Genomic DNA, 27969 nt, shown 5'->3' with positions numbered 1-27969 from the left:
CAGCTCCCGTCCTGTCCTGTCCTGTCCTGTCAGCTCCCGTCCTGTCCTGTCAGCTCCTGTCCTGTCAGCTCCCGTCCTGTCCTGTCAGCTCCCGTCCTGTCAGCTCCTGTCCTGTCCTGTCAGCTCCCGTCCTGTCCTGTCAGCTCCCGTCCTGTCAGCTCCTGTCCCGTCCTGTCAGCTCCTGTCCTGTCCTGTCAGCTCCCTTCCTGTCCTGTCAGCTCCCGTCCTGTCAGCTCCCGTCCTGTCCTGTCCTGTCAGCTCCCGTCCTGTCCTGTCTCTCGCTCCTATGTCCTCTCTTCTCCTCTCCTCTTCTCTCCACTCCTGTGTTGTCCTTTCCACTCAGCCTCAGAATCTGTCTTCTTTGAAGGCCTCCTTCTTCGTCACACCGCTGATGGTCTCAATCTCCACCTGGCGGGTCTGGTTCCTCTGCTTCTGAACGCTGTTACGGATCCCATAACCAAAGTAGATGAGGAACCCTACAGACAGACATACACAGAGAGAGAGAGAGAGAGAGAGAGAGAGAGATCAGAGAGAACCCCCCCCTCAACCCTCTGACATCCTGTATAGCCTCCAACCAACTTTAAACAACCCACACTCCTATTGATATCAGGTCAGATAGATAGAAAATGACCCATCCATCCCCACCAGCCTCCCAGTTTAGTGCTTGTGGCATGTATAATTGGGTAGAGAAGTGTTGGGTAGAGTACTTACCTACGGCCATCCAGATGGCGTATCTCATCCAGGTGTCTCGTCCTAACTGCACCATCAGGTAGACGTTGACGAACACACTAACTACCGGCAGCACGGGCAGGAAGGGCACCTGGGAGCAGACGGCAGGGGGTAAGAGAACTCTACTGTAATGTCAACATAAAGACACAAACAACGTACCACACAGGGTCCCGGGCCCAAAGGTAAACATTCTGGAGTTCAAACACATTCGGGGTTGATTGATATTACGATCTGTTAGGCTGCATCTGATAATGGTTGATAATATTTGTGAATCAGCGAGGTTTGTATAGCCTGTGATAATGTCCTCTAATCAGCGATGTTTGGACAGCCTGTGATAATGTCCTCTAATCAGCGATGTTTGAATAGCCTGTGATAATGTCCTCTAATCAGCGATGTTTGAATAGCCTGTGATAATGTTTCAATAGCCTGTGATAATGTCCTCTAATCAGCGATGTTTGAATAGCCTGTGATAATGTTTGAATAGCCTGTGATAATGTCCTCTAATCAGCGATGTTTGTATAGCCTGTGATAATGTTTGAATAGCCTGTGATAATGTTTGAATAGCCTGTGATAATGTTTGAATAGCCTGTGATAATGTTTGAATAGCCTGTGATAATGTCCTATAATCAGCTATGTTTGAATAGCCTGTGATAATGTTTGAATAGCCTGTGATAATGTTTGAATAGCCTGTGATAATGTTTGAATAGCCTGTGATAATGTCCTATAATCAGCTATGTTTGAATAGCCTGTGATAATGTCCTCTAATCAGCGATGTTTGTATAGCCTGTGATAATGTTTGAATAGCCTGTGATAATGTTTGAATAGCCTGTGATAATGTTTGAATAGCCTGTGATAATGTCCTATAATCAGCTATGTTTGAATAGCCTGTGATAATGTCCTCTAATCAGCGATGTTTGAATAGCCTGTGATAATGTCCTCTAATCAGCGATGTTTCAATAGCCTGTGATAATGTTTGAATAGCCTGTGATAATGTCCTCTAATCAGCGATGTTTGAATAGCCTGTGATAATGTCCTCTAATCAGCGATGTTTGAATAGCCTGTGATAATGTCCTCTAATCAGCGATGTTTGAATAGCCTGTGATAATGTCCTCTAATCAGCGATGTTTTAATAGCCTGTGATAATGTTTGAATAGCCTGTGATTAACGTTCTTTATATGCAGGTGTCCATCTTCCGACAGTGCTTCTCACCATGAAAGCAGCCTTGGCTTGGTTCTGTGGATGCCTCCAGATGACGATGACGAGGACCAGGAGGATGAAGGCTACGATGGACACACACACCATGCTCCAGATCTCCTGCCGCTGTATAGCGTCTATCGCTTGGGTCAGCAGGACGCACAGACCGCATACACACACCACTGGAGAGAAGAGAGAGAGAGAGAGAGAGAGAGAGAGAGAGAGAGAGAGAGAGAGAGAGAGAGACAGAGAGAGACAGAGAGAGAGAGACAGAGAGAGAGAGAGAGGAAGGGGTGAGAGAACAACAACTGAACAGAGAGAGAGGAAGGGGGTGAGAGAACAACAACTGAACAGAGAGAGAGGAAGGGGGTGAGAGAAGAACAACTGAACAGAGAGAGAGGAAGGGGGTGAGAGAAGAACAACTGAACAGAGAGAGAGAGGAAGGGGGTGAGAGAAGAACAACTGAACAGAGAGAGAGGAAGGGAGTGTGAGAAGAACAACTGAACAGAGAGAGAGAGGAAGGTGGTGAGAGAAGAACAACTGAACAGAGAGAGAGGAAGGGGTGAGAGAAGAACAACTGAACAGAGAGAGAGGAAGGGGGTGAGAGAAGAACAACTGAACACAGAGAGAGAGGAAGGGGGTGAGAGAAGAACAACTGAACAGAGAGAGAGAGGAAGGGGGTGAGAGAAGAACAACTGAACAGAGAGAGAGAGGAAGGGGGTGAGAGAACAACAACTGAACAGAGAGAGAGAGGAAGGGGATGAGAGAAGAACAACTGAACAGAGAGAGAGAGGAAGGTGGTGAGAGAAGAACAACTGAACAGAGAGAGAGAGGAAGGTGGTGAGAGAAGAACAACTGAACAGAGAGAGAGAGGAAGGGGTGAGAGAAGAACAACTGAACAGAGAGAGAGAGGAAGGGGGTGAGAGAAGAACAACTGAACAGAGAGAGAGGAAGGTGGTGAGAGAAGAACAACTGAACAGAGAGAGAGGAAGGTGGTGAGAGAACAACAACTGAACAGAGAGAGAGAGGAAGGGGGTGAGAGAAGAACAACTGAACAGAGAGAGAGGAAGGGGGTGAGAGAAGAACAACTGAACAGAGAGAGAGAGGAAGGAGGTGAGAGAAGAACAACTGAACAGAGAGAGAGAGGAAGGGGGTGAGAGAAGAACAACTGAACAGAGAGAGAGAGGAAGGGGGTGAGAGAACAACAACTGAACAGAGAGAGAGAGGAAGGGGGTGAGAGAAGAACAACTGAACAGAGAGAGAGAGGAAGGGGGTGAGAGAAGAACAACTGAACAGAGAGAGAGAGGAAGGGGGTGAGAGAACAACAACTGAACAGAGAGAGAGGAAGGGGGTGAGAGAACAACAACTGAACAGAGAGAGAGGAAGGGGGTGAGAGAAGAACAACTGAACAGAGAGAGAGGAAGGGGGTGAGAGAACAACAACTGAACAGAGAGAGAGGAAGGGGTGAGAGAAGAACAACTGAACAGAGAGAGAGGAAGGGGGTGAGAGAACAACAACTGAACAGCGAGAGAGGAAGGGGTGAGAGAAGAACAACTGAACAGAGAGAGAGGAAGGGGGTGAGAGAACAACAACTGAACAGAGAGAGAGAGGAAGGGGGTGAGAGAAGAACAACTGAACAGAGAGAGAGGAAGGGGGGTGAGAGAACAACAACTGAACAGAGAGAGAGAGGAAGGGGGTGAGAGAAGAACAACTGAACAGAGAGAGAGGAAGGGGGTGAGAGAAGAACAACTGAACTGAAGAGAGAGAGGAAGGGGGTGAGAGAACAACAACTGAACAGAGAGAGAGGAAGGGGTGAGAGAACAACAACTGAACAGAGAGAGAGGAAGGGGTGAGAGAAGAACAACTGAACAGAGAGAGAGGAAGGGGGTGAGAGAACAACAACTGAACAGCGAGAGAGGAAGGGGGTGAGAGAAGAACAACTGAACAGAGAGAGAGGAAGGGGGTGAGAGAACAACAACTGAACAGAGAGAGAGAGGAAGGGGGTGAGAGAAGAACAACTGAACAGAGAGAGAGGAAGGGGTGAGAGAAGAACAACTGAACAGAGAGAGAGAGGAAGGAGGTGAGAGAAGAACAACTGAACAGAGAGAGAGAGGAAGGGGTGAGAGAAGAACAACTGAACAGAGAGAGAGGAAGGGGTGAGAGAAGAACAACTGAACAGAGAGAGAGAGGAAGGGGGTGAGAGAAGAACAACTGAACAGAGAGAGAGAGGAAGGGGGTGAGAGAAGAACAACTGAACAGAGAGAGAGAGGAAGGGGGTGAGAGAAGAACAACTGAACAGAGAGAGAGAGGAAGGGGGTGAGAGAAGAACAACTGAACAGAGAGAGAGAGGAAGAGGGTGAGAGAAGAACAACTGAACAGAGAGAGAGAGGAAGGGGGTGAGAGAAGAACAACTGAACAGAGAGAGAGAGGAAGGGGGTGAGAGAAGAACAACTGAACAGAGAGAGAGGAAGGGGTGAGAGAAGAACAACTGAACAGAGAGAGAGAGGAAGGGGGTGAGAGAAGAACAACTGAACAGAGAGAGAGAGGAAGGGGGTGAGAGAAGAACAACTGAACAGAGAGAGAGAGGAAGGGGGTGAGAGAAGAACAACTGAACAGAGAGAGAGAGGAAGGGGGTGAGAGAAGAACAACTGAACAGAGAGAGAGAGGAAGGGGTGAGAGAACAACAACTGAACAGAGAGAGAGAGGAAGGGGATGAGAGAAGAACAACTGAACAGAGAGAGAGAGGAAGGTGGTGAGAGAAGAACAACTGAACAGAGAGAGAGAGGAAGGTGGTGAGAGAAGAACAACTGAACAGAGAGAGGAAGGGGGTGAGAGAACAACAACTGAACAGAGAGAGAGGAAGGGGGTGAGAGAAGAACAACTGAACAGAGAGAGAGAGGAAGGGGGTGAGAGAAGAACAACTGAACAGAGAGAGAGAGGAAGGGGGTGAGAGAACAACAACTGAACAGAGAGAGAGAGGAAGGGGGTGAGAGAACAACAACTGAACAGAGAGAGAGAGGAAGGGGATGAGAGAAGAACAACTGAACAGAGAGAGAGAGGAAGGAGGTGAGAGAAGAACAACTGAACAGAGAGAGAGAGGAAGGGGGTGAGAGAAGAACAACTGAACAGAGAGAGAGGAAGGGGTGAGAGAAGAACAACTGAACAGAGAGAGAGGAAGGGGGTGAGAGAACAACAACTGAACAGCGAGAGAGGAAGGGGGTGAGAGAAGAACAACTGAACAGAGAGAGAGGAAAGGGGGTGAGAGAACAACAACTGAACAGAGAGAGAGAGGAAGGGGGTGAGAGAAGAACAACTGAACAGAGAGAGAGGAAGGGGGTGAGAGAAGAACAACTGAACAGAGAGAGAGAGGAAGGAGGTGAGAGAAGAACAACTGAACAGAGAGAGAGAGGAAGGGGGTGAGAGAAGAACAACTGAACAGAGAGAGAGGAAGGGGTGAGAGAAGAACAACTGAACAGAGAGAGAGAGGAAGGGGGTGAGAGAAGAACAACTGAACAGAGAGAGAGAGGAAGGGGGTGAGAGAAGAACAACTGAACAGAGAGAGAGAGGAAGGGGGTGAGAGAAGAACAACTGAACAGAGAGAGAGAGGAAGGGGGTGAGAGAAGAACAACTGAACAGAGAGAGAGGAAGGGGTGAGAGAAGAACAACTGAACAGAGAGAGAGAGGAAGGGGGTGAGAGAAGAACAACTGAACAAAGAGAGAGGAAGGTGGTGAGAGAAGAACAACTGAACAGAGAGAGAGGAAGGTGGTGAGAGAAGAACAACTGAACAGAGAGAGAGGAAGGTGGTGAGAGAACAACAACTGAACAGAGAGAGAGGAAGGGGTGAGAGAACAACAACTGAACAGAGAGAGAGGAAGGGGTGAGAGAACAACAACTGAACAGAGAGAGAGGAAGGGGGTGAGAGAAGAACAACTGAACAGAGAGAGAGAGGAAGGAGGTGAGAGAAGAACAACTGAACAGAGAGAGAGAGGAAGGGGGTGAGAGAAGAACAACTGAACAGAGAGAGAGGAAGGGGGTGAGAGAAGAACAACTGAACAGAGAGAGAGGAAGGGGGTGAGAGAAGAACAACTGAACAGAGAGAGAGAGGAAGGGGGTGAGAGAACAACAACTGAACAGAGAGAGAGAGGAAGGGGGTGAGAGAACAACAACTGAACAGAGAGAGAGAGGAAGGGGGTGAGAGAACAACAACTGAACAGAGAGAGAGAGGAAGGGGGTGAGAGAACAACAACTGAACAGAGAGAGAGGAAGGGGGTGAGAGAAGAACAACTGAACAGAGAGAGAGGAAGGGGGTGAGAGAAGAACAACTGAACAGAGAGAGAGAGGAAGGGGGTGAGAGAACAACAACTGAACAGAGAGAGAGAGGAAGGGGGTGAGAGAACAACAACTGAACAGAGAGAGAGAGGAAGGGGGTGAGAGAAGAACAACTGAACAGAGAGAGAGAGGAAGGGGGTGAGAGAAGAACAACTGAACAGAGAGAGAGAGGAAGGGGGTGAGAGAAGAACAACTGAACAGTGAGAGAGAGGAAGGGGGTGAGAGAAGAACAACTGAACAGAGAGACAGAGGAAGGGGGTGAGAGAAGAACAACTGAACAGAGAGAGAGAGGAAGGGAGTGAGAGAAGAACAACTGAACAGAGAGAGAGAGGAAGGTGGTGAGAGAAGAACAACTGAACAGAGAGAGAGGAAGGGGTGAGAGAACAACAACTGAACAGAGAGAGAGGAAGGGAGTGAGAGAAGAACAACTGAACAGAGAGAGAGAGGAAGGGGATGAGAGAAGAACAACTGAACAGAGAGAGAGAGGAAGGAGGTGAGAGAAGAACAACTGAACAGAGAGAGGCCGATGGAAGAATGTCTGAAAGAAAGGGTGGAAGGCTACATAATGTCCCACTGCAGGTACTACAGCACCTTTAAAATGTAGACAATCTTTGAATAATATTACTTGTCAAATTTAAAGACAGATTTATTGGAGATTTCTTGTCAAACCGTCATGCTTACCAGAAAAGACAGTCAAACTTGTGACTGTTTTCGAGGTGCCCGATGTTGGAAATGATGGTGGTTTGAGACAACCAAACTTGGTGCTTGATTCAAGGATCTGGAGATCTGAGTCTTCTGATTGGGTCTCTTGGTACCTAGATGTTACAAAGTCAACTTAGTACCTTTTATTTAGCTAAATAGACAATGGCTGTTTATCTAAGTTTGGATATTTGTGAAATACTTACCTAAGTATAAGAATGCATATAGCCACAAGTGTGTAGGCAAAGAGTGTCCCAATTGACATCATATCAACCAAAGCTTTCAGGTCAAACACCAGGGCCATTATCGCTGGAAAGGAAAACAAACAAGCATTCAAGTATTTACCGTAGATAAATCATTACACAAAATATATCATAAGCCAAACACAACAAACTCTTCATATCTCTACGAGAGAAAGAGAACGAGAGAGAGATAGAGGGTTGGGGTGTTATCTGCTACGACCCCGGAGGAGAGGGTAGAGTGAGAGATAGAGAGGGTTGGGGTGTTACCTGCTAGGACCCCGGAGGAGAGGGTAGAGAGACAGATAGAGAGGGTTGGGGTGTTACCTGCTAGGACTCCGGAGGAGAGGGTAGAGTGAGAGATAGAGAGGGATCGGGTGTTACCTGCTAGGACCCCGGAGGAGAACGTAGAGAGAGAGATAGAGAGGGTTGGGGTGTTATCTGCTAGGACCCCGGAGGAGAGGGTAGAGTGAGAGATAGAGGGGGATCGGGTGTTACCTGCTAGGACTCCGGAGGAGAGGGTAGAGTGAGAGATAGAGAGGGATCGGGTGTTACCTGCTAGGACCCCGGAGGAGAACGTAGAGAGAGAGATAGAGAGGGTTGGGGTGTTACCTGCTAGGACCCCGGAGGAGAGGGTAGAGAGACAGATAGAGAGGGTTGGGGTGTTACCTGCTAGGACCCCGGAGGAGAGGGTAGAGAGAGATAGAGAGGGATGGGGTGTTACCTGCTACGACCCCGGAGGAGAGGGTAGCGATGACAGGACTTTGTCTGGCGCTGACCTTACTGAGGGGCTTGAAGAGGAGGCCGTCTCTGGCCATAGCAAACAGTACGCGGGGCATGGGGAACATGGAACCCAACAGACTGTACAGGAGACAGACAGACACAGAGAGCCATCAGACATGTTACAGTCTCAGGTTTATGCCCCAAATGGCACCCTATTCCCTATATAGTGCACTACTTTTGACCAGGGCCAATAGGGTAGTGCACTATAAAGAGATAAGGGTGCCATTTGGCATGCAGACTCAGCACAGGACCACGTTACAATCTCAGCAAAACAGCTATAACAACAGAATACGAGGCTAGATTTACAAATCATTTGCAACCTGGTAACTATGGTTTATCTCGTTTTAGAATGCAGGGAGGGAGGGAGGGAGGGAGGGAGGGGGAGGGAGGGAGGGAGGGAGGGAGGCAGGGGGAGGGAGGGAGGGAGGGAGGGAGGGAGGGAGGGAGGGAGGGAGGGAGGGAGGGGGAGGGAGGGAGGGAGGGAGGGAGGGAGGCAGGGAGGAGGCAGGCAGGCAGGCAGGCAGGCAGACAGAGACAAACCGGCCAACTGACTAACCGTAATGACGCCTGGTGACATCATCGACCAGGGACTTCCCGCGTTCTCCTACATACCTGGTGGAGAGGGCGCAGAGCGAGCCGACAGCCACCACATACTTGGCGGGCCCCCAGCCGATGTACATGAAGGCCACAGGCAGCGGGCTGTTAACATTCAGCATGTAGTAGGGCATCATCAGAGTGAGGGCCGCCGACACAGCGAAGTAGGCCAGGAAACAAATGAGGAGAGACGCCACGATGCCCAGCGGGATGGACTTCTGAGGGTTCTTCACCTCCTCACCTGGAGAGAGACAATGAATGAACGAATGAATGAATGAATGAAGCGCTGTCAATCAACCAGTACATAAGTCGATTGGGGTTGATTGATATTACGATCTGTTAGGCTGCATCTGATAATGGTTGATAATATTTGTGAATCAGCGATGTTTGTATAGCCTGTGACAATGTCCTCTAATCAGCGACGTCAGTAGAATGGTCAATCAGTCGATCAATCAGCCAATATCGATCAATTGAGCAAGCAAAGTTTAATCACGAAGAATATCGACTGTTACAATATGCCTAAACATTCACCCCAAAAAGTATTCTGAGTAGAGTAGACATTACCAAAGATACTGTATGGACAAAGCTTGGAGAAGCGCCTGGCTTTATTAATGTTTCTGATGTCTATAGGTTAGTGTCTCTGTGCATTGTCAAAGATCAAAGCAGGTAGGCCTACTTGTTGTGGCGATGCAGTCGAAGCCTACGAAGGCATAGAAACAGGTAGCGGCTCCAGAGATTGTCCCGTCGAAACCGTACGGGAAGAACCCTCCAGCCCCATACATACTGGTCACGTTGACTGTGGAGGTTAGGTTCCTGGAGAAGTCACAATATAGGAAATGTTTGCAAAACGATGAGAGATAAAACAGAAATATCTTATTTGCATAAGTATTCAGACCCTTTGCTATGAGACTCGAAATTGAGCTCAGGTGCATCCTGTTTCCATTGCTCATCCTTGACATGTTTCTACAACTTGATTGGAGTCCACCTGTGGTAAATTATATTGACTGGACATGATTTGGAAAGGGACACACCTGTCTATATAAGGTGCCACAGTTGACAGTGTATGTCAGAGCCAAAACCAAACCATGAGGTCGAAGGAATTCTCCGTAGAGCTCAGATACAGGATTGTGTCGAGGTACAGATCTGGGGAAGGGTAACAAAACAAGCCATTCCTCGGTAAAAGGCACATGGTAGCCCGCTGGTGTTTGCAAAAAGGCACCTAAAGGACCCTCAGACCCTGAGAAACAAGATTGTCTGGTCTGATGAAAACAAGATTGAACTCTTTGGCCTGAATGCCAAGCCTCATGTCTAGGGGAAACCGAGCACCATCCCTACGGTGAACCATGGTGGTGGCAGCATCATGCTGTGGGGATGTTTTTCAATGGTAGGGACTGGGAGACTAGTCAGGATCGAAGCAAAGAGAGATCCTTGATGAAAACCTGCTCCAGAGCGCTCAGGACCTCAGACTGGGGCGAAGGTTCGCCTTCCAACATGACAATGACCTTAAGCACACAGCCAAGACAATGCAGGTGTGGCTTCGGATCAAGACTCTTAATGTCCTTGAGTGGCCCAGTCAGAGCCTGGACTTGAACCCGATCAAACATCTCTGGAGAGACCTGGAAATAGCTGTGCAGCAACGCTCCCCATCCAACCTGACAGAGCTTGAGAGGATCTGCAGAGAAGAATGGGAGAAACTACTCAAACACAGGTGTACCAAGCTTGTAGAGTCAAGAAGACTCAAGTAAAAGGTCAAAATACTTATGTAAATGTGATATTTAGGTTTTAATTTTTTTTTAACTTAGCAAGCATTTCTAAAAACTTGTTTTTGCTTTGTCATTATGGGGGGTTGTGTGTAGATTGATGAGAGAAATAAACATTATTTCATCCATTTTAGAATAAGGCTGTAACGTAACAAAATGTGGAAAAAGTCAAGGGGTCTGAATACTTTCCGAATGCACTGACTGTAGAAGTTAGGTTCCTAGAGAGGTCACAATAGGTCACAGTCAACTTAGTGTATGTAAACTTGTGGCCCACTGGAATTGTGATACAGTGAATTATAAGTGAAATAATCTGTCTGTAAACAATTGTTGGAAAATGACTTGTGTCATGCATGAAGTAGATGTCCTAACTGACTTGCCAAAACTATAGTTTGTTAACAAGAAATGTGTGGAGTGGTTGAAAAACGAGTTTTAACGACTCCAACCTAAGTGGATGTAAACTTCCGACTTCAACTGTATATATATATAGGGTTGCAAAATTCTAGTAACTTTCCCAATCTTCACTGGTTTTCCAGAAATCTCGGTTGAAAGATTCACGCTAATATTTCCTGCTAATACCACGGCTATAACACGCTCACACACATTTGCCAGTAGAAATGTGTTCAACAACCACTGAAGTTTCTAGCACGTTTGGTATGATGAAGGATATCTCGTGTATTGTAATGGAACGTACTGTAATTCCGCTGTAGCGTTGATGAGCTCCTCCTGACTGATCTGCCAGTTACCGACGTCTCCCTTGACAACGCCCGCTACAATGACAAACAGAAGCACCAGGATGTTGACGGCCGTGAAGATCTTGTTGACTATTGCCGATTCCTGGACACCGAAGGCCAGCAGACCTTCGCAGGACAGAAACACGTGAAACACGTGTTCATCATCATCATCATCATCATCAGTACCAGACAGTTTTAATGTTGCTATGCTGTTAAACGAACCAGTGATCAATCAGTCAATCAATCTGATTTAGTTTACCTGCCAGGAGCATAATGAGCCCAGCAGCAAAGAAGTCTGGGTATTCTGCGAGGCCCTGGAAGCCCATATAAAGGTTTTCTTTGAAGAAATTCCCCATGACGTTGCCGATAAGGTCATCAAAGGTTCCGCTCCAAGCCCTCGCCACACTAGACGTCCCTGACAGGATAATGATGAGAGGAGATTAGCCAATATGACAATAGCTGGATCAATCAATCAACCCTTTACAACTGGTGGGAATCGGCCTTTATGGATAGGGCTAAATTCAAATGTCTCTTACAGAAGACACATGAAAAGTATAGGCATAACCATGGTAGCAATTGAAAGGAAACAGTTTGGAGATACTGTGAAAATTATTAAAACAAAGGTGAGACGACACAACAGTTCACCTGACACAAGACTGAATCCAAACATTAAACTGATGATTTTATGCGCATTTGACATTTACTGTACTTTTCGCCACATTTGTTGACAACGAAATCTGAAAATACTCTGGATACATTCAGTAACATGTTGAGAATATTCCTGGAAAATGTTGGGATAGGTGTAACATAAGACAAGATAATTACAAAGGTTTGAGTGAGAGGAGTCTCCAAGTGGACAGACATGTCCACAGTTTCTCAGTAATTATTGTTTTCAGCTATAAGGTGCTTTTTAGAGCTCTCCTACTGTAGCTTTGCCAGTTGGGTAACTAGAGCAGGCAGACGTGTAGTTGTTTTGTTTGGAACCCAACCCTGCATCCCCGCCATCACACAATTACTGTTCTTGTTTATGAAATCCCAAAACGGCCCATTATACATCGCAATCTGGTGGGCATGATTTGAAAGCTTGTTCTTTTGCCAACATGACTAGCTAAGTTATAAAATACGATCTTTGATTGCTTTCACGGGGCAATTCAGAGAAACAGATCTTCATTTTGGTGCGGTTCAGAACAACCCACGGTATGACGCCATGTCATCTCGTAACAGTAAACATAGTGATCATAAATGTTGACACTGTATACGACATGAGGTTTGTATGATATGTGAACGGCCCATTTGGACTCAGGGGGGTAATGACGTCAAAGTGGTATTTATTATAATCCTCAGCGTCTCATCTTTCAAAATACACAGAGTCCTTTTAATTTACAGAATTTCCCTTAACTCAGACAGATTTTCTTTTTGCAAAAGTTACCCAATTAGCAGAAGAAAATGAGGGAAAAAACGTCTTGTTGCATGCGGTGCTATCAGTCAAGAGGTGCTATCAGTCAAGAGGTGCTATCAGTCAATAGGTGCTATCAGTCAAGAGGTTCTATCAGTCAAGAGGTGCTATCAGTCAAGAGGTTCTATCAGTCAAGCGGTGCTATCAGTCAAGAGGTGCTATCAGTCAAGAGGTGCTATCAGTCAAGAGGTGCTATCAGTCAAGAGGTTCTATCAGTCAAGCGGTGCTATCAGTCAAGAGGTGCTATCAGTCAAGAGGTGCTATCAGTCAAGCGGTGCTATCAGTCAAGAGGTGCTATCAGTCAATCAGTGCTATCAGTCAAGCGGTGCTATCAGTCAAGCGGTGCTATCAGTCATGCGGTGCTATCAGTCAAGAGGTGCTATCAGTCAAGAGGTGCTATCAGTCAAGCGGTGCTATCAGCCAAGCGGTGCTATCAGTCATGCGGTGCTATCAGTCAAGAGGTTCTATCAGTCAAGAGGTGCTATCAGTCATGCGGTGCTATCAGTCAAGAGGTGCTATCAGTCAAGAGGTGCTATCAGTCAAGTGGTGCTATCAGTCAAGAGGTGCTATCAGGCAAGAGGTGCTATCAGTCAAGCGGTGCTATCAGTCAAGAGGTGCTATCAGTCAAGAGGTGCTATCAGTCAAGCGGTGCTATCAGTCAAGAGGTGCTATCAGCCAAGCGGTGCTATCAGTCAAGAGGTGCTATCAGTCAAGCGGTGCTATCAGTCAAGAGGTGCTATCAGTCAAGCGGTGCTATCAGTCAAGAGGTGCTATCAGTCATGCGGTGCTATCAGTCAAGAGGTGCTATCAGTCAAGAGGTGCTATCAGTCAAGAGGTGCTATCAGTCAAGCGGTGCTATCAGTCAAGAGGTGCTATCAGTCAATCAGTGCTATCAGTCAAGCGGTGCTATCAGTCAAGCGGTGCTATCAGCCATGCGGTGCTATCAGTCAAGAGGTGCTATCAGTCAAGAGGTGCTATCAGGCAAGAGGTGCTATCAGTCAAGCGGTGCTATCAGCCAAGCGGTGCTATCAGTCATGCGGTGCTATCAGTCAAGAGGTTCTATCAGTCAAGAGGTGCTATCAGTCATGCGGTGCTATCAGTCAAGTGGTGCTATCAGTCAAGAGGTGCTATCAGGCAAGAGGTGCTATCAGTCAAGAGGTGCTATCAGTCAAGAGGTGCTATCAGTCAAGAGGTGCTATCAGTCAAGTGGTGCTATCAGTCAAGAGGTGCTATCAGTCAAGAGGTGCTATCGGTGCTATCAGTCAAGAGGTGCTATCAGTCAAGCGGTGCTATCAGTCAAGAGGTGCTATCAGTCAAGCGGTGCTATCAGTCAAGCGGTGCTATCAGTCAAGCGGTGCTATCAGTCAAGCGGTGTTATCAGTCAAGCGGTGCTATCAGTCAAGCGGTGCTATCAGTCAAGCGGTGCTATCAGTCAAGAGGTGCTATCAGTCAAGAGGTGCTATCAGTGAAGCGGTGCTATCAGTCAAGCGGTGCTATCAGTCATGAGGTGCTATCAGTCATGAGGTGCTATCAGTCAAGCGGTGCTATCAGTCGAGCGGTGCTATCAGTCATGAGGTGCTATCAGTCAAAATGTCATTCAGCGCACTACGTTCCAATTTAGGCATTTTTCATCTTCAAACCATATACGGAGACGTGTGTGAAGTGCTACACAGTCAATCCATCAATCAGTACTCATTGTTTTATCACGTAGTGTCATACAGATGGGGGCGGCAGGTAGCCAAGAGGTTAGAGTGTAGGGACGGCAGGTAGCCTAGTGGTTAGAGTGTAGGGACGGCAGGTAGCCTAGTGGTTAGAGTGTAGGGACGGCAGGTAGCCTAGTGGTTAGAGTGTAGGGGCGGCAGGTAGCCTAGTGGTTAGAGTGTAGGGACGGCAGGTAGCCTAGTGGTTAGAGTGTAGGGACGGCAGGTAGCCTAGTGGTTAGAGTGTAGGGGCGGCAGGTAGCCTAGTGGTTAGAGGGTAGGGACGGCAGGTAGCCTAGTGGTTAGAGTGTAGGGACGGCAGGTAGCCTAGTGGTTAGAGCGTTGGATCCCCGTGCTGACAAGGTACAAATCTGTCATTCTGACCCTGAACAGGCAGTTAACCCACTGTTCCTAGGCCGTCATTGAAAATAAGAATTTGTTCTTAAATAAAGGTTAAAAAATATATATATAAAAAAAAACATCCCTGAGAAGATAACGGTAAGAGAAGAGAGTTAATTTTGAATCATAATTTTACTGTGTTGTGTCATATCGTACATACCCAGAGCGCAGAGAGCGCCCTAGAGGGTAGATATGAATGTGATTGGTTAAGTCTAGGCAAAAATGTGATTGGTTAACCTTAGGTAAATGACTCCAATTATCTAGGCTCTTAATTATCAGCTAACTTAACTGCCGTGGAGTTGTTTTTAAGAGCACAGTAGCACCTCCTGGTTGAAACTCCAGACGAGCTTCAACGCCATACAACTCTCCTTCCGTGGCCTCCAACTGCTCTTAAATGCAAGTAAAACTAAATGCATGCTCTTCAACCGATCACTGCCTGCACCTGCCCTCCCGTCCAGCATCACTACTCTAGACGGTTCTGACTTAGAATATGTGGACAGCTACAAATACCTAGGTGTCTGGTTAGACTATAAACTCTCCTTCCAGACTCACATTAAGCATCTCCAATCCAAAATTACATCTAGAATCGGCTTCCTATTTCGCAACAAAGCCTCCTTCACATCTGCTGCCAAACATACTGTAATGAAACAGGCAGGGAGCAGGTCTCAAACCATCAACCTTCTAGCCCGAAGTCCAGCACGCTATCGACTGTGCCGATATGTGAGTCGATATCCGATATCCACGCGTAACCCAGGGTCGTTACAATATCCTCGTAAAACTGACTATCCTGCCGATTCTTGACTTTGGCGATGTCATTTAAAAAATAGCCTCCAACAGTCTACTGAGCAAATTGGTTGCAGTCTATCACAGTGCCAAAATCACTGAAGCTGGAGACTCATATCTCCCTCACTAACTTTAAGCACCAGCTGTCAGAGGAGTTCACAGATCACTGCAACTGTACATAGCCCATCTGTATTATAGCCCATCTAACTACCTCATCCCCATTGTGTTATTTTTTTGTTGTTGCTCCGTTGCACCCCAGTATCTCTACTTGCACATTCATCTTCTGCACATCTACCACTCCAGTGTTTAAATTGCTAAATTATAATTACTTTGCCACCATGGCCTATTTATTGCCTTACCTCCCTTATCTTACCTCATTTGCACACACTGTACATATACTTTTTTATTTTTTAAATTGTATTTTCTATTTTATTAATGACTGTATGTTTGTTTCTTCCATGTGTAACTCTGTGTTGTTGTTTGTGTCGCACTGCTTTGCTTTATCTTGGCCAGGTCACAGTTGTAAATGAGAACTTGTTCTCAACTAGCCTACCTGGTTAAATAAAGGTGTTCTCAACTAGCCTACCTGGTTAAATAAAGGTGTTCTCAACTAGCCTACCTATTTAATATAAAGGTGAAATAAAAAATAAAATAAAAACTGCTGTGCAAATTCTGACTCTCTCTCTCTCTCTCTCTCTCTCTGTCTCTCTCTGTCTGTCTGTCTGTCTGTCTGTCTGTCTGTCTGTCTGTCTGTCTGTCTGTCTGTCTGTCTGTCTGTCTGTCTGTCTGTCTGTCTGTCTGTCTGTCTGTCTGTCTGCCTCTGTCTGTCTGTCTGTCTGTCTGTCTGTCTGTCTGTCTGTCTGTCTGTCTGTCTGCCTGTCTGCCTGCCTGTCTGTTTGTCTGTCTGTCTGTCTGTCTGTCTGTCTGTCTGTCTGTCTGTCTGTCTGTCTGTCTGTCTGTCTGTCTGTCTGTCTGTCTCTGTCTCTCTCTCTCTCTCTCTCTCTCTCTCTCTCTCTCTCTGTCTCTCTCTCTCTCTCTCTCTCTCTCTCTCTCTCTCTGTCTCTCTCTCTTTCTCTCTGCCTCAATTCAAATTCAATTCAATTTAAGGGCTTTATTGGCATGGGAAACATACAGTACATACATACATATATACATACATACTGTAAATATACACATCTTTAAAAAATATATATTTATTTTATTACCCTCCAACCCTACCCCCTCCCCTAATTGGAGTAAACTAATGGATAACACTTAGGCCTGTATTTCCCTCTAACTCTACCCCCCTCCCTAATTGGAGTAAACTAATGGACAACACTTAGGCCTGTATTTCCCTCTAACTCTACCCCCCTCCCCTAATTGGAGTAAACTAATGGACAACACTTAGGCCTGTATTTCCCTCTAACTCTACCCCCCTCCCCTAATTGGAGTAAACTAATGGACAACACTTAGGCCTGTATTTCCCTCTAACTCTACCCCCCTCCCCTAATTGGAGTAAACTAATGGACAACACTTAGGCCTGTATTTCCCTCTAACTCTACCCCCCCTCCCTAATTGGAGTAAACTAATGGACAACACTTAGGCCTGTATTTCCAGCTTATAGATGCTATATACATTTTATGGACACAGTCTATTTTACAATGGTTTTATTTGGTTTGTTTTTAACTCCTGTCCTTCCTCTACACTCAACCATCTATTACTGATGTCCTTCCTCTACCCTCAAACTCTCCCATGTATTTCTGATGTCCTTCTTCTACACTCAACCATCTATTACTGATGTCCTTCCTCTACCCTCAACCATCTATTACGTTCGTTCGTTCCAGTACTCTGCTGCCTGTGACTGGAACGAATTGCAAAATCGCTGAAGTTGGAGACTTTTATCTCCCTCACCAACTTCAAACATCAGCTATCTGAGCAGCTAACCGATCGCTGCTGCTGTACATAGTCTATTGGTAAATAGCCCACCCATTTTCACCTACCTCATCCCCATACTGTTTTTATTTATTTACTTTTCTGTTCTTTTGCACACCAATATCTCTACCTGTACATGACCATCTGATCATTTATCACTCCAGTGTTAATCTGCAAAATTGTAATTATTCGCCTACCTCCTCATGCCTTTTGCACACATTGTATATAGACTCCCCCCTTGTTTTCTACTGTGTTATTGACTTGTTAATTGTTTATTCCATGTGTAACTCTGTGTTGTCTGCTCACACTGCTATGCTTTATCTTGGCCAGGTCGCAGTTGCAAATGAGAACTTGTTCTCAACTAGCCTACCTGGTTAAATAAAGGTGAAATAAAAAATTTAAAAAAATTACTGATGTCCTTCCTCTACCCTCAAACTCTCCCATGTATTTCTGATGTCCTTCCTCTACCCGTAAACTCTCCCATGTATTTCTGATGTCCATCCTCTACACTCAAACTCTCCCATGTATTTCTGATGTCCATCCTCTACACTCAAACTCTCCCATGTATTTCTGATGTCCATCCTCTACACTCAACCTCTCCCATGTATTTCTGATGTCCATCCTCTACCCTAAACTCTCCCATGTATTTCTGATGTCCATCCTCTACCCTAAACTCTCCCATGTGTTTCTGATGTCCATCCTCTACACTCAACCTCTCCCATGTGTTTCTGATATCCATCCTCTACACTCAACCTCTCCCATCTATTACTGATGTCCTTCCTCTACCCTCAACCTCTCCAATCTATTTCTGATATCCATCCTCTACACTCAAACTCTCCCATCTATTTCTGATGTCCATCCTCTACACTCAACCTCTATTACTGATGTCCTTCCTCTACCCTCAACCTCTCCCATCTATTACTGATGTCCTTCCTCTACCCTCAACCTCTCTCATCTATTACTGATGTCCTTCCTCTACCCTCAACCTCTCCCATCTATTACTGATGTCCTTCCTCTACCCTCAACCTCTCCCATCTATTACTGATGTCCTTCCTCTACCCTCAACCTCTCCCATCTATTTCTGATATCCTTCCTCTACCCTCAACCTCTCCCATCTATTACTGATGTCCTTCCTCTACCCTCAACCTCTCCCATCTATTTCTGATGTCCTTCCTCTACACTCAACCATCTATTACTGATGTCCTTCCTCTACCCTCAACCTCTCCCATCTATTACTGATGTCCTTCCTCTACCCTCAACCTCTCCCATCTATTTCTGATGTCCTTCCTCTACCCTCAAACTCTCCCATGTATTTCTGATGTCCTTCCTCTACACTCAACCATCTATTACTGATGTCCTTCCTCTACCCTCAAACTCTCCCATGTATTTCTGATGTCCATCCTCTACACTCAACCTCTCCCATGTGTTTCTGATATCCATCCTCTACACTCAACCTCTCCCATCTATTACTGATGTCCTTCCTCTACCCTTCAACCTCTCCCATCTATTTCTGATATCCATCCTCTACACTCAAACTCTCCCATCTATTTCTGATGTCCATCCTCTACACTCAACCTCTATTACTGATGTCCTTCCTCTACCCTCAACCTCTCCCATCTATTTCTGATGTCCTTCCTCTACCCTCAACCTCTCCCATGTATTACTGATGTCCTTCCTCTACCCTCAACCTCTCCCATGTATTACTGATGTCCTTCCTCTACACTCAACCTCTCCCATCTATTACTGATGTCCTTCCTCTACCCTCAACCTCTCCCATCTATTTCTGATGTCCTTCCTCTACCCTCAACCTCTCCCATCTATTGCTGATATCCATCCTCTACCCTCAACCTCTCCCATGTATTACTGATGTCCTTCCTCTACACTCAACCTCTCCCATCTATTGCTGATATCCATCCTCTACCCTCAACCTCTCCCATCTATTACTGATGTCCTTCCTCTACACTCAACCTCTCCCATCTATTGCTGATATCCATCCTCTACCCTCAACCTCTCCCATCTATTTCTGATGTCCTTCCTCTACACTCAACCATCTATTACTGATGTCCTTCCTCTACCCTCAACCTCTCCCATCTATTACTGATGTCCTTCCTCTACCCTCAAACTCTCCCATCTATTTCTGATGTCCTTCCTCTACACTCAACCATCTATTACTGATGTCCTTCCTCTACCCTAAACTCTCCCATCTATTTCTGATGTCCTTCCTCTACACTCAACCATCTATTACTGATGTCCTTCCTCTACACTCAACCTCTCCCATGTATTTCTGATGTCCATCCGGTTTGATTTCTATTTATCATATCTTTCAAACTGTGCTCTTTCAAAAGAGTTGTTAACCTATATACGTTTTACGAACACAGTGTGTTTTACATTAGATATCTAGTTGTTATTAGTGGTTATTAGTGGTTATTATCCTCTACACTCAACCATCTATTACTGATGTCCTTCCTCTACCCTCAAACTCTCCCATGTATTTCTGATGTCCATCCTCTACACTCAAACTCTCCCATGTATTTCTGATGTCCATCCTCTACACTCAACCTCTCCCATGTATTTCTGATATCCATCCTCTACACTCAAACTCTCCCATCTATTTCTGATGTCCATCCTCTACACTCAACCTCTATTACTGATGTCCTTCCTCTACCCTCAACCTCTCCCATCTATTTCTGATGTCCTTCCTCTACCCTCAACCTCTCCCATGTATTACTGATGTCCTTCCTCTACCCTCAACCTCTCCCATGTATTGCTGATATCCATCCTCTACCCTCAACCTCTCCCATCTATTACTGATGTCCTTCCTCTACACTCAACCTCTCCCATCTATTGCTGATATCCATCCTCTACCCTCAACCTCTCCCATCTATTACTGATGTCCTTCCTCTACCCTCAACCTCTCCCATCTATTTCTGATGTCCTTCCTCTACACTCAACCATCTATTACTGATGTCCTTCCTCTACCCTCAAACTCTCCCATCTATTACTGATGTCCTTCCTCTACACTCAACCATCTATTACTGATGTCCTTCCTCTACCCTCAACCTCTCCCATCTATTACTGATGTCCTTCCTCTACCCTCAACCTCTCCCATCTATTTCTGATGTCCTTCCTCTACACTCAACCATCTATTACTGATGTCCTTCCTCTACCCTCAACCTCTCCCATCTATTTCTGATGTCCTTCCTCTACACTCAACCATCTATTACTGATGTCCTTCCTCTACCCTCAACCTCTCCCATCTATTACTGATGTCCTTCCTCTACCCTCAAACTCTCCCATGTATTTCTGATGTCCATCCGGTTTGATTTCTATTTATCATATCTTTCAAACTGTGCTCTTTCAAAAGAGTTGTTAACCTATATACGTTTTACGAACACAGTGTGTTTTACATTAGATATCTAGTTGTTATTAGTGGTTATTAGTCCCAACCTTCAGCTCCATTCAACCCCTTAAATCTATCTCTTAACATCATCCATACTGGATTTATATTTGCCATATATTTTTTAACTGTGCTGTGATGTTTCACAAAAGTTATATTCTAATTTTTTGTACAGATCATTAATTGAAAATAAACATTTTGGTTAAAAGTATGATTATATTATTGATCGATTGACTATGACTTTTTAGATCACCCAGTAGTGCTATCTGTAGAGTTAGCTCCAGTTAAATATTGCAATTCTTCAACCATTTCTGAATCTGCGATCAAAAACAAGCTACATATGGACATTACCAAAACGAATGATCTAATTATTTTGCCTCTTCGCAGCAAAATCTGTAGAGCGGGGAAGGCTGTATCCCCCATATAAGTAACATTCTGTTGGCTGAAAGAATTCTGAACAATTATTTAAATTTGCGTATCAGTTCATAAAACCATGTGCCATGGAATCGGTACGTCAAAAATCTCTTCCAACTATTTTACCATCTATATGGCACTGCTATCAATTTTTTGGTCCTTAAATGAAACTGGTATATATTTTAATTTATCACAATTCTCTTTAACTAATGATGGTCTTTAATGCAGGGCCGACAGACCAGTGCCTTACCTTAACCCCCTTCCACTTTCCTCATCCATTTTTTGAGGTAATAGTTGGGGCAAATAGTTGGTTGTAATTCTGGGTAAAGCAGACATTTACACATCTTTTAGTTAGCTGCATGTGTGACATAACTGCACCAGTGGTATTTATGATATCATTAACAAAGACTATACCTTTTTTTAAATTGTTTTTAAATTTAATTTAACCATTATTTAACTAGGCATGTCAGTTCAGAACAAATTCTTATTTACAATGATGGCCTATCAAAAGGCAAAAGGCCTCCTAATATATTTGAGTTTAATTAACCACAATATTTGTTTAATTATTTGTTCTGTCTTTTTTGGTGGATTAAATTGAAATTGCAACCAACTTTCTATGGCTTATATTTATAGTGATATTTGGGAGATGATTTCCTTTTCAAATAACTGAAAGTGAGAGGTTATAATCTGAATAAAGAGGAAAAAGGCTTTTCTTGAACATGGGGTGAGACATTCTTACTAATTTGCTAGAGAACCAGTTTGGATTTACGTATAGCTTTTGTATGACTGAAGCCTTCAGTGAGGTCTAATGCTTTAGTATTTAATAATTTCTGCCCTCCGAATTCATATTCTTTACATAAATTTAAGTTTACTTTTGTCTGGCCGTTCCAAATAAAGTGGAATATTTTTTTCTCATATAATTTAAAAAGCACGTTGCTAGGTGTAAGCAAGACCATAAGACAGTAGGTCAACTGGGATATGTGTCACGACTTCCACCGAAGTTGTTCTCTCTCCTTGTTCGGGCGGCGTTCGGCGGTCAACGTCACCGGCTTTCTAGCTGCCACCGATCCATGTTTCATTTTTCCTTTTGTTCTGTCTGTTTTACACACCTGGTTCCCCATCTCATAATTATGTTCCTTATTTAACCCTCTGGTTTCCCTTTCTGTTTTGTGCGTGATTGTCTTTCCTGTATTCCGATGTGTTGTATTTTGAGTCTGTTTTGTCCCTGTTTGGAACGGGAGTTTGTTATGTTTTGCATTGAGTAAATCAGTGATTGTTACTCTTATCTGTGTCCTGCGCCTGACTCCTTCGCTATCTTTAGATAGACTCTGACAATATGACTAAAGAGTTAATCAGGGTAAACTGGGATATGACTAAAGAGTTAATCAGGGTAAACTGGGATATGATATGACTAAAGAGTTAATCAGGGTAACTGGGATATGACTAAAGAGTTAATCAAGGTAAACTGGGATATGATATGACTAAAGAGTTAATCAGGGTAAACTGGGATATGACTAGAGTTAATCAGGGTGATTTTTCCACAAATGGACAGGTGTTTTCCTTTCCATGGTAGCAAGATCTTATCCATTTTTGCAAACGTTCTCTTAAAATGTATTGTCGTGAGATCGTTTCTTTCTTTCAGGATATGTATACTGAGTATGTCCACGTCACCACCAGACCATTTTATTGGTAAACTACATGGTAATGTAAAAGTAGTATTGTTGTGAGATCCAATACATAATAAACTGATCATAATCTGGTTCCAGAGAGGTTAGAAAACGTATCTAGATCCTCTATGAGGCTGTGGGGAGATTCTAATTGTGGATTTAAAAGAAAACATGAATTATCAGCGTACACTGACACCTTTGTTTTTAAGCCACGGATTTCTATTCCCTTGATATTAGTGTTGGATCTGATTTGAATAGCTAACATTTCGATGGCCACAATAAATAGATATGGCAATAGTGGACAACCTTGTTTTACTCCTCTTGACAGTTTAAAACTTTCTGAGAAGTAGCCATTCTATACTATTTTACACCTAGGGTTACTATACATGATTTTAACCCATTTTATTAGAGCTTCTCCAAAATGTAAATGTTCCAGGCATTTATATATAAACTCCAGCCGTACTTGATCGAAAGCCCTTTCAAAGTCTGCTATGGAGAGCAGGCCTGGATTCCCAGATTTTTTATAGTGTTTTTTTGTTTCTGGTACTTGCCTTATATTATCTCCAATGTATCATCCATGTAAAAAACCTGTCTGATTAGAATGAATAATGTCCGACAATACCTTTTTAATTCTACGTGCTATACATTTTGCTAGAATTTTTTGCATTACAGCACTGAAGTTTAAGGGGCCTACAATTCTTTAAATGGACTGGATCTTTATATTTGGACAGGAGTTTTATTTTTCTCACTTTGTATCCTTGCATGATTCTTTCCATTCTCATTTGACCTCTCTCATCAACAGCTATTTTCACCCACAGGACTGCCTCTGACTGGATGTTTTGTGTTTGTTGCATCCTTCTTGGTAAACCCTAGACACTGTCGTGCGTGAAAAGCCCCGGAGTGTAGCCGTTTCTGAGACACTGAGTCCGGCGTGCCTGGCACCGATGATCATAACATTATCAAAGTCGCTTAGGTCACACGTTTTGCCCATTCTAACGTTCAATCGAACAGTAACTGAATGCCTCGATGCCCGTCTGCCTGCTTTATATAGCAAGCCACAGCCACGTGACTGTCTATAGGAGAAATCCATTTTCATGAATGGGGTGGAGTGCCTAATAAACTGGCCTGTGAGTGTAGATCAGATAGGAATAGTTCACTCCCAAAATCATAGTTAGGAAAACTCCTGAAGTAGAATGAAGTAGTATGCAGTTGTATCTTACCTATGACATAGGACAGCAACAGATTCCATCCGGTAATAAACGCCAGTAGCTCTCCCACCGTCACATAGCTGTACAGATACGCAGACCCCGTTTTGGGGACGCGGGCCCCGAACTCAGCGTAGCACAAGCCGGCAAAGATGGAGGCCACGGCAGCGATGAAGAAGGATATGATGATGCTGGGACCTGACGACGTCCTAGCAACCTAATAGATATCATTATCAATTAAATAGATTTTATAAATCCCTTTTTATATCAGCAGTTTCCAGATACAAGGCCAAAACCCTAAAGAGCAAGCAATGCAGATGCAGAAGCCCAGTGGCTAGGGAAACTCCCTAAAATATTATAGAAAGGTCCAGACACTGTTTTTGCGATTTCATTTTTTATTTTTACTTACCACAACCAACAATTCACTTCCCCATCCTCATTGTGCATTATTTACAATTTCATGTGTACACCTTCTGGAGACCTGCATCACTATACTGAAAGCGTTTGACATATTTGCTTATTTCCGGAGCACTTGTTCATGTTTTTCCAGAGCACCCGTACTGCACAGCGAGAATGAGGAAGTGTGACACTGGTTGGGGTAAGTTTTTCAAAAGCAAATGAAGTCACACCCTTTTACGCTGCTATTCTCTGTTTATCATCTATGCATAGTCACGTTAACTCTACCTACATGTACTGTACCTATTACCTCGATTACCTCGACTAACCGGTGCCCCCGCACATTGACTCTGTACCGGTACCCACTGTATATATCCTCGCTATTGTTATTTTACTGCTGCTCTTTAATTATTTGTAGATTTTATTTCTTATTTTTTACTTAACACTTATTTGTCTTAAAACTACATTGTTGGTTACTGGATTGTAAGTAAGCAGTTCCCTGTAAGGTCTACACCTGTTGTATTCGGCGCATGTGACAAATACAATTTGATTGGATTTGTTTTACTGAACAAAAGGCACATCTCAATAGGTGGTCCAGATATACTCATGACATGGTTAGGTTAAATGTTAGGTTAAAGTTTTACGTAAAAGTTTTACGATAAAGTGTTACGTAGAATTCTTACATTCAAGTGAAACATTCAAATGTTACGTTGAAACGTGACATTAAATTGTTACATTAAATTGTTATGTTAAAATGTTACATTAAAGTGTTACATTAAAGGGTTACATTAAAGTGTTACATTAAAGTGTTACATTAAAGTGTTGCATTAAAGTGTTGCATTAAAGTGTTACATTAAAGTTTTACATTAAAGTGTTACATTAAAGTGTTACATTAAAGTGTTACATTAAAGTGTTACATTAAAGTGTTACATTAAAGTGTTACATAAGGCTAAGTGTTACATTAAAGTGTTACATTAAAGTGTTATATTAAAGTGTTAAATTAAAGTGTTACATTAAAGTGTTACATTAAAGTGTTACATTAAAGTGTTACATTAAAGTGTTACATAAGGCTAAGTGTTATATTAAAGTGTTACATTAAAGTGTTACATTAAAGTGTTACATAAGGCTAAGTGTTACATTAAAGTGTTACATTAAAGTGTTACATTAAAGTGTTACATTAAAGTGTTACATAAGGCTAAGTGTTATATTAAAGTGTTATATTAAAGTGTTACATTAAAGTGTTATTTTAAAGTGTTATATTAAAGTGTTACATTAAAGTGTTACATTAAAGTGTTACATTAAAGTGTTACATTAAAGTGTTACATAAGGCTAAGTGTTACATTAAAGTGTTATATTAAAGTGTTACATAAGGCTAAGTGTTACATTAAAGTGTTACATTAAAGTGTTATATTAAAGTGTTACATTAAAGTGTTACATTAAAGTGTTATATTAAAGTGTTACATTAAAGTGTTACATTAAAGTGTTATATTAAAGTGTTACATTAAAGTGTTACATTAAAGTGTTATATTAAAGTGTTACATTAAAGTGTTACATTAAAGTGTTATATTAAAGTGTTACATTAAAGTGTTACATTAAAGTGTTATATTAAAGTGTTACATAAGGCTAAGTGTTACATTAAAGTGTTACATAAGGCTAAGTGTTACATTAAAGTGTTACATTAAAGTGTTATATTAAAGTGTTACATTAAAGTGTTACATTAAAGTGTTATATTAAAGTGTTACATTAAAGTGTTACATTAAAGTGTTATATTAAAGTGTTACATAAGGCTAAGTGTTACATTAAAGTGTTACATTAAAGTGTTATATTAAAGTGTTAAATTAAAGTGTTACATTAAAGTGTTATATTAAAGTGTTACATTAAAGTGTTACATTAAAGTGTTATATTAAAGTGTTACATTAAAGTGTTATATTAAAGTGTTACATTAAAGTGTTACATTAAAGTGTTATATTAAAGTGTTACATTAAAGTGTTACATTAAAGTGTTACATTAAAGTGTTATATTAAAGTGTTACATTAAAGTGTTATATTAAAGTGTTACATTAAAGTGTTATATTAAAGTGTTACATAAGGCTAAGTGTTAAAGTATTAAAGTGTTGACAGGTAAGCGTTAAAAAAGAGAAAAGGATAAGTGCAACAATCAGAGATATATCCATATATCGCCCCCTAGGTAATCAATCCCCACCCCCCCAGGGCCACCAAGTCAACAGTGTTAAATGAAAATAAATGAGTTTACTAAGAAGAAGATGTATCCATACCTCTCCAGAGAGAACGTAGACCCCTGCCCCCAGGGTACTCCCCACCCCTAGGGCCACCAGATCAACAGTGTTAATGTATCCATACCTCTCCAGAGAGAACGTAGACCCCTGCTCCCAGGGTACTCCCCACCCCTAGGGCCACCAGGTCCAGGGTGGTCAGACAGCGGTTGAACGTGGACTCCTCTCCCTCGGGCTCCAGAGGTTTTCTCCTGGACAGGCTCCGTACAAAGGAGCTCAATGAGTGGCAGGTCATCCTTCTACTGGGGTCAGAGGTCAGGGGTTGTGGGAGGAAGAGAGAGGGGGGTGTCATGAGAGAAGGTAGAGAGAGAAAAGGGTATCAGCAGGGGGGGTCACCCCTAACACTGACTCATTCCTGACGACATGATGTTCAAGAACATTACTTTCTAATAAGATCAAAAGTTACATTGAAGAAAATGCATTTAAAACTGTCTGTCTTTACCACAGTTTGAAAGATCAGCAGTATAATATCAGAAACATTATCAATAAACCTTGATCAGTTTCCATTTATTTCATGAAGTCTTCTTTATGCAAACCGTGCTCTTTGTAAGTCCATGGTAAAATCCATAAGCTACTTCATGGACTGTCCCTATCAGTAACATTCTTACACGAGGCACGCTAACTCCAAGAGTTCCGCACCACTGAGTGACAAGTTTGCAGTCTTTTTTTAAAACGGCCCAAAATCACTATCATTAATCTACCAAATAATAAATACATCAATATTTGTTTGTCTGCTTACCTGTTAGTGAGTGATTCCCTGTTACAGAGCTGTGCTGTGTTTAGGAGAGACAATTGATAGTGTTGATTATTCCTTCCTTCAATCACTTAATTATTTTAATTTTATGCCTTAATCACCTGCCTGACAGAAGAGTACTGTTGCTTGTCGTTTTTCTCCTGATGCCCACTGGCTCTATAACTACGCCCTAACCTGCTACATGACTCACGACTCTAGCCAAAACTTAACTTGACAAGTTTTATCCATGGGATAAACCTAAATGAGTCAAGTATGGAAGGAAATATTTACGCTATGTCATGTAAATACATGTTAATTAAACAGATAAGTCATATGAAAACATGTATTAGGGATGTAATATCTAATAGCAGGTGTGTGAATCAATAGAATGTGTACTCACCTTACGATAGAAGTTCCATGTTATCATGTGTTCTGAGACGGAACATTGAGAATCAGAGACATTCCATTCAGCTCTCTCTCTCTCTCTCTCTGTCTCTCTCTCTCTCTCTCTCTCTCTCTCTCTGTCTCACTCTCTCTCTCTCTCTCTCTCTCTCTC

General features: G+C 43.3%; 1 protein-coding gene across 4 annotated transcripts; it reads right to left on the bottom strand.

Moving 5' to 3' along the window:
- Positions 1–229: 229 nt before the first annotated feature.
- On the bottom strand, positions 230–27969 carry LOC112236060 (cationic amino acid transporter 2-like). Of its 4 annotated transcripts, none has more exons than XM_042326111.1 (14): positions 27814–27969; positions 27420–27453; positions 26748–26922; positions 24007–24208; positions 11319–11474; positions 11020–11185; positions 9245–9381; positions 8587–8809; positions 7916–8052; positions 7159–7261; positions 6935–7068; positions 1939–2105; positions 712–820; positions 230–476 (listed from the first exon to the last, which is right to left on the bottom strand). In XM_042326111.1, exons 3-14 carry the CDS (start codon positions 26913–26915, stop codon positions 346–348), a joined length of 1833 nt encoding a protein of 610 aa, XP_042182045.1. In that variant the 5' UTR covers positions 26916–26922; positions 27420–27453; positions 27814–27969; the 3' UTR covers positions 230–345. The 4 variants fall into 4 exon arrangements, with proteins under 4 accessions (XP_042182045.1, XP_042182047.1, XP_042182046.1 ...); XM_042326113.1 differs by having other exon boundaries at positions 26748–26919; XM_042326112.1 differs by having other exon boundaries at positions 27420–27969.

This window comes from Oncorhynchus tshawytscha, linkage group LG08 (assembly GCF_018296145.1).
Source record: "Oncorhynchus tshawytscha isolate Ot180627B linkage group LG08, Otsh_v2.0, whole genome shotgun sequence".
Classification (NCBI taxonomy): Eukaryota; Metazoa; Chordata; class Actinopteri; order Salmoniformes; family Salmonidae; genus Oncorhynchus; species Oncorhynchus tshawytscha.
This window is presented reverse-complemented; position numbering and strand designations above follow the sequence as displayed.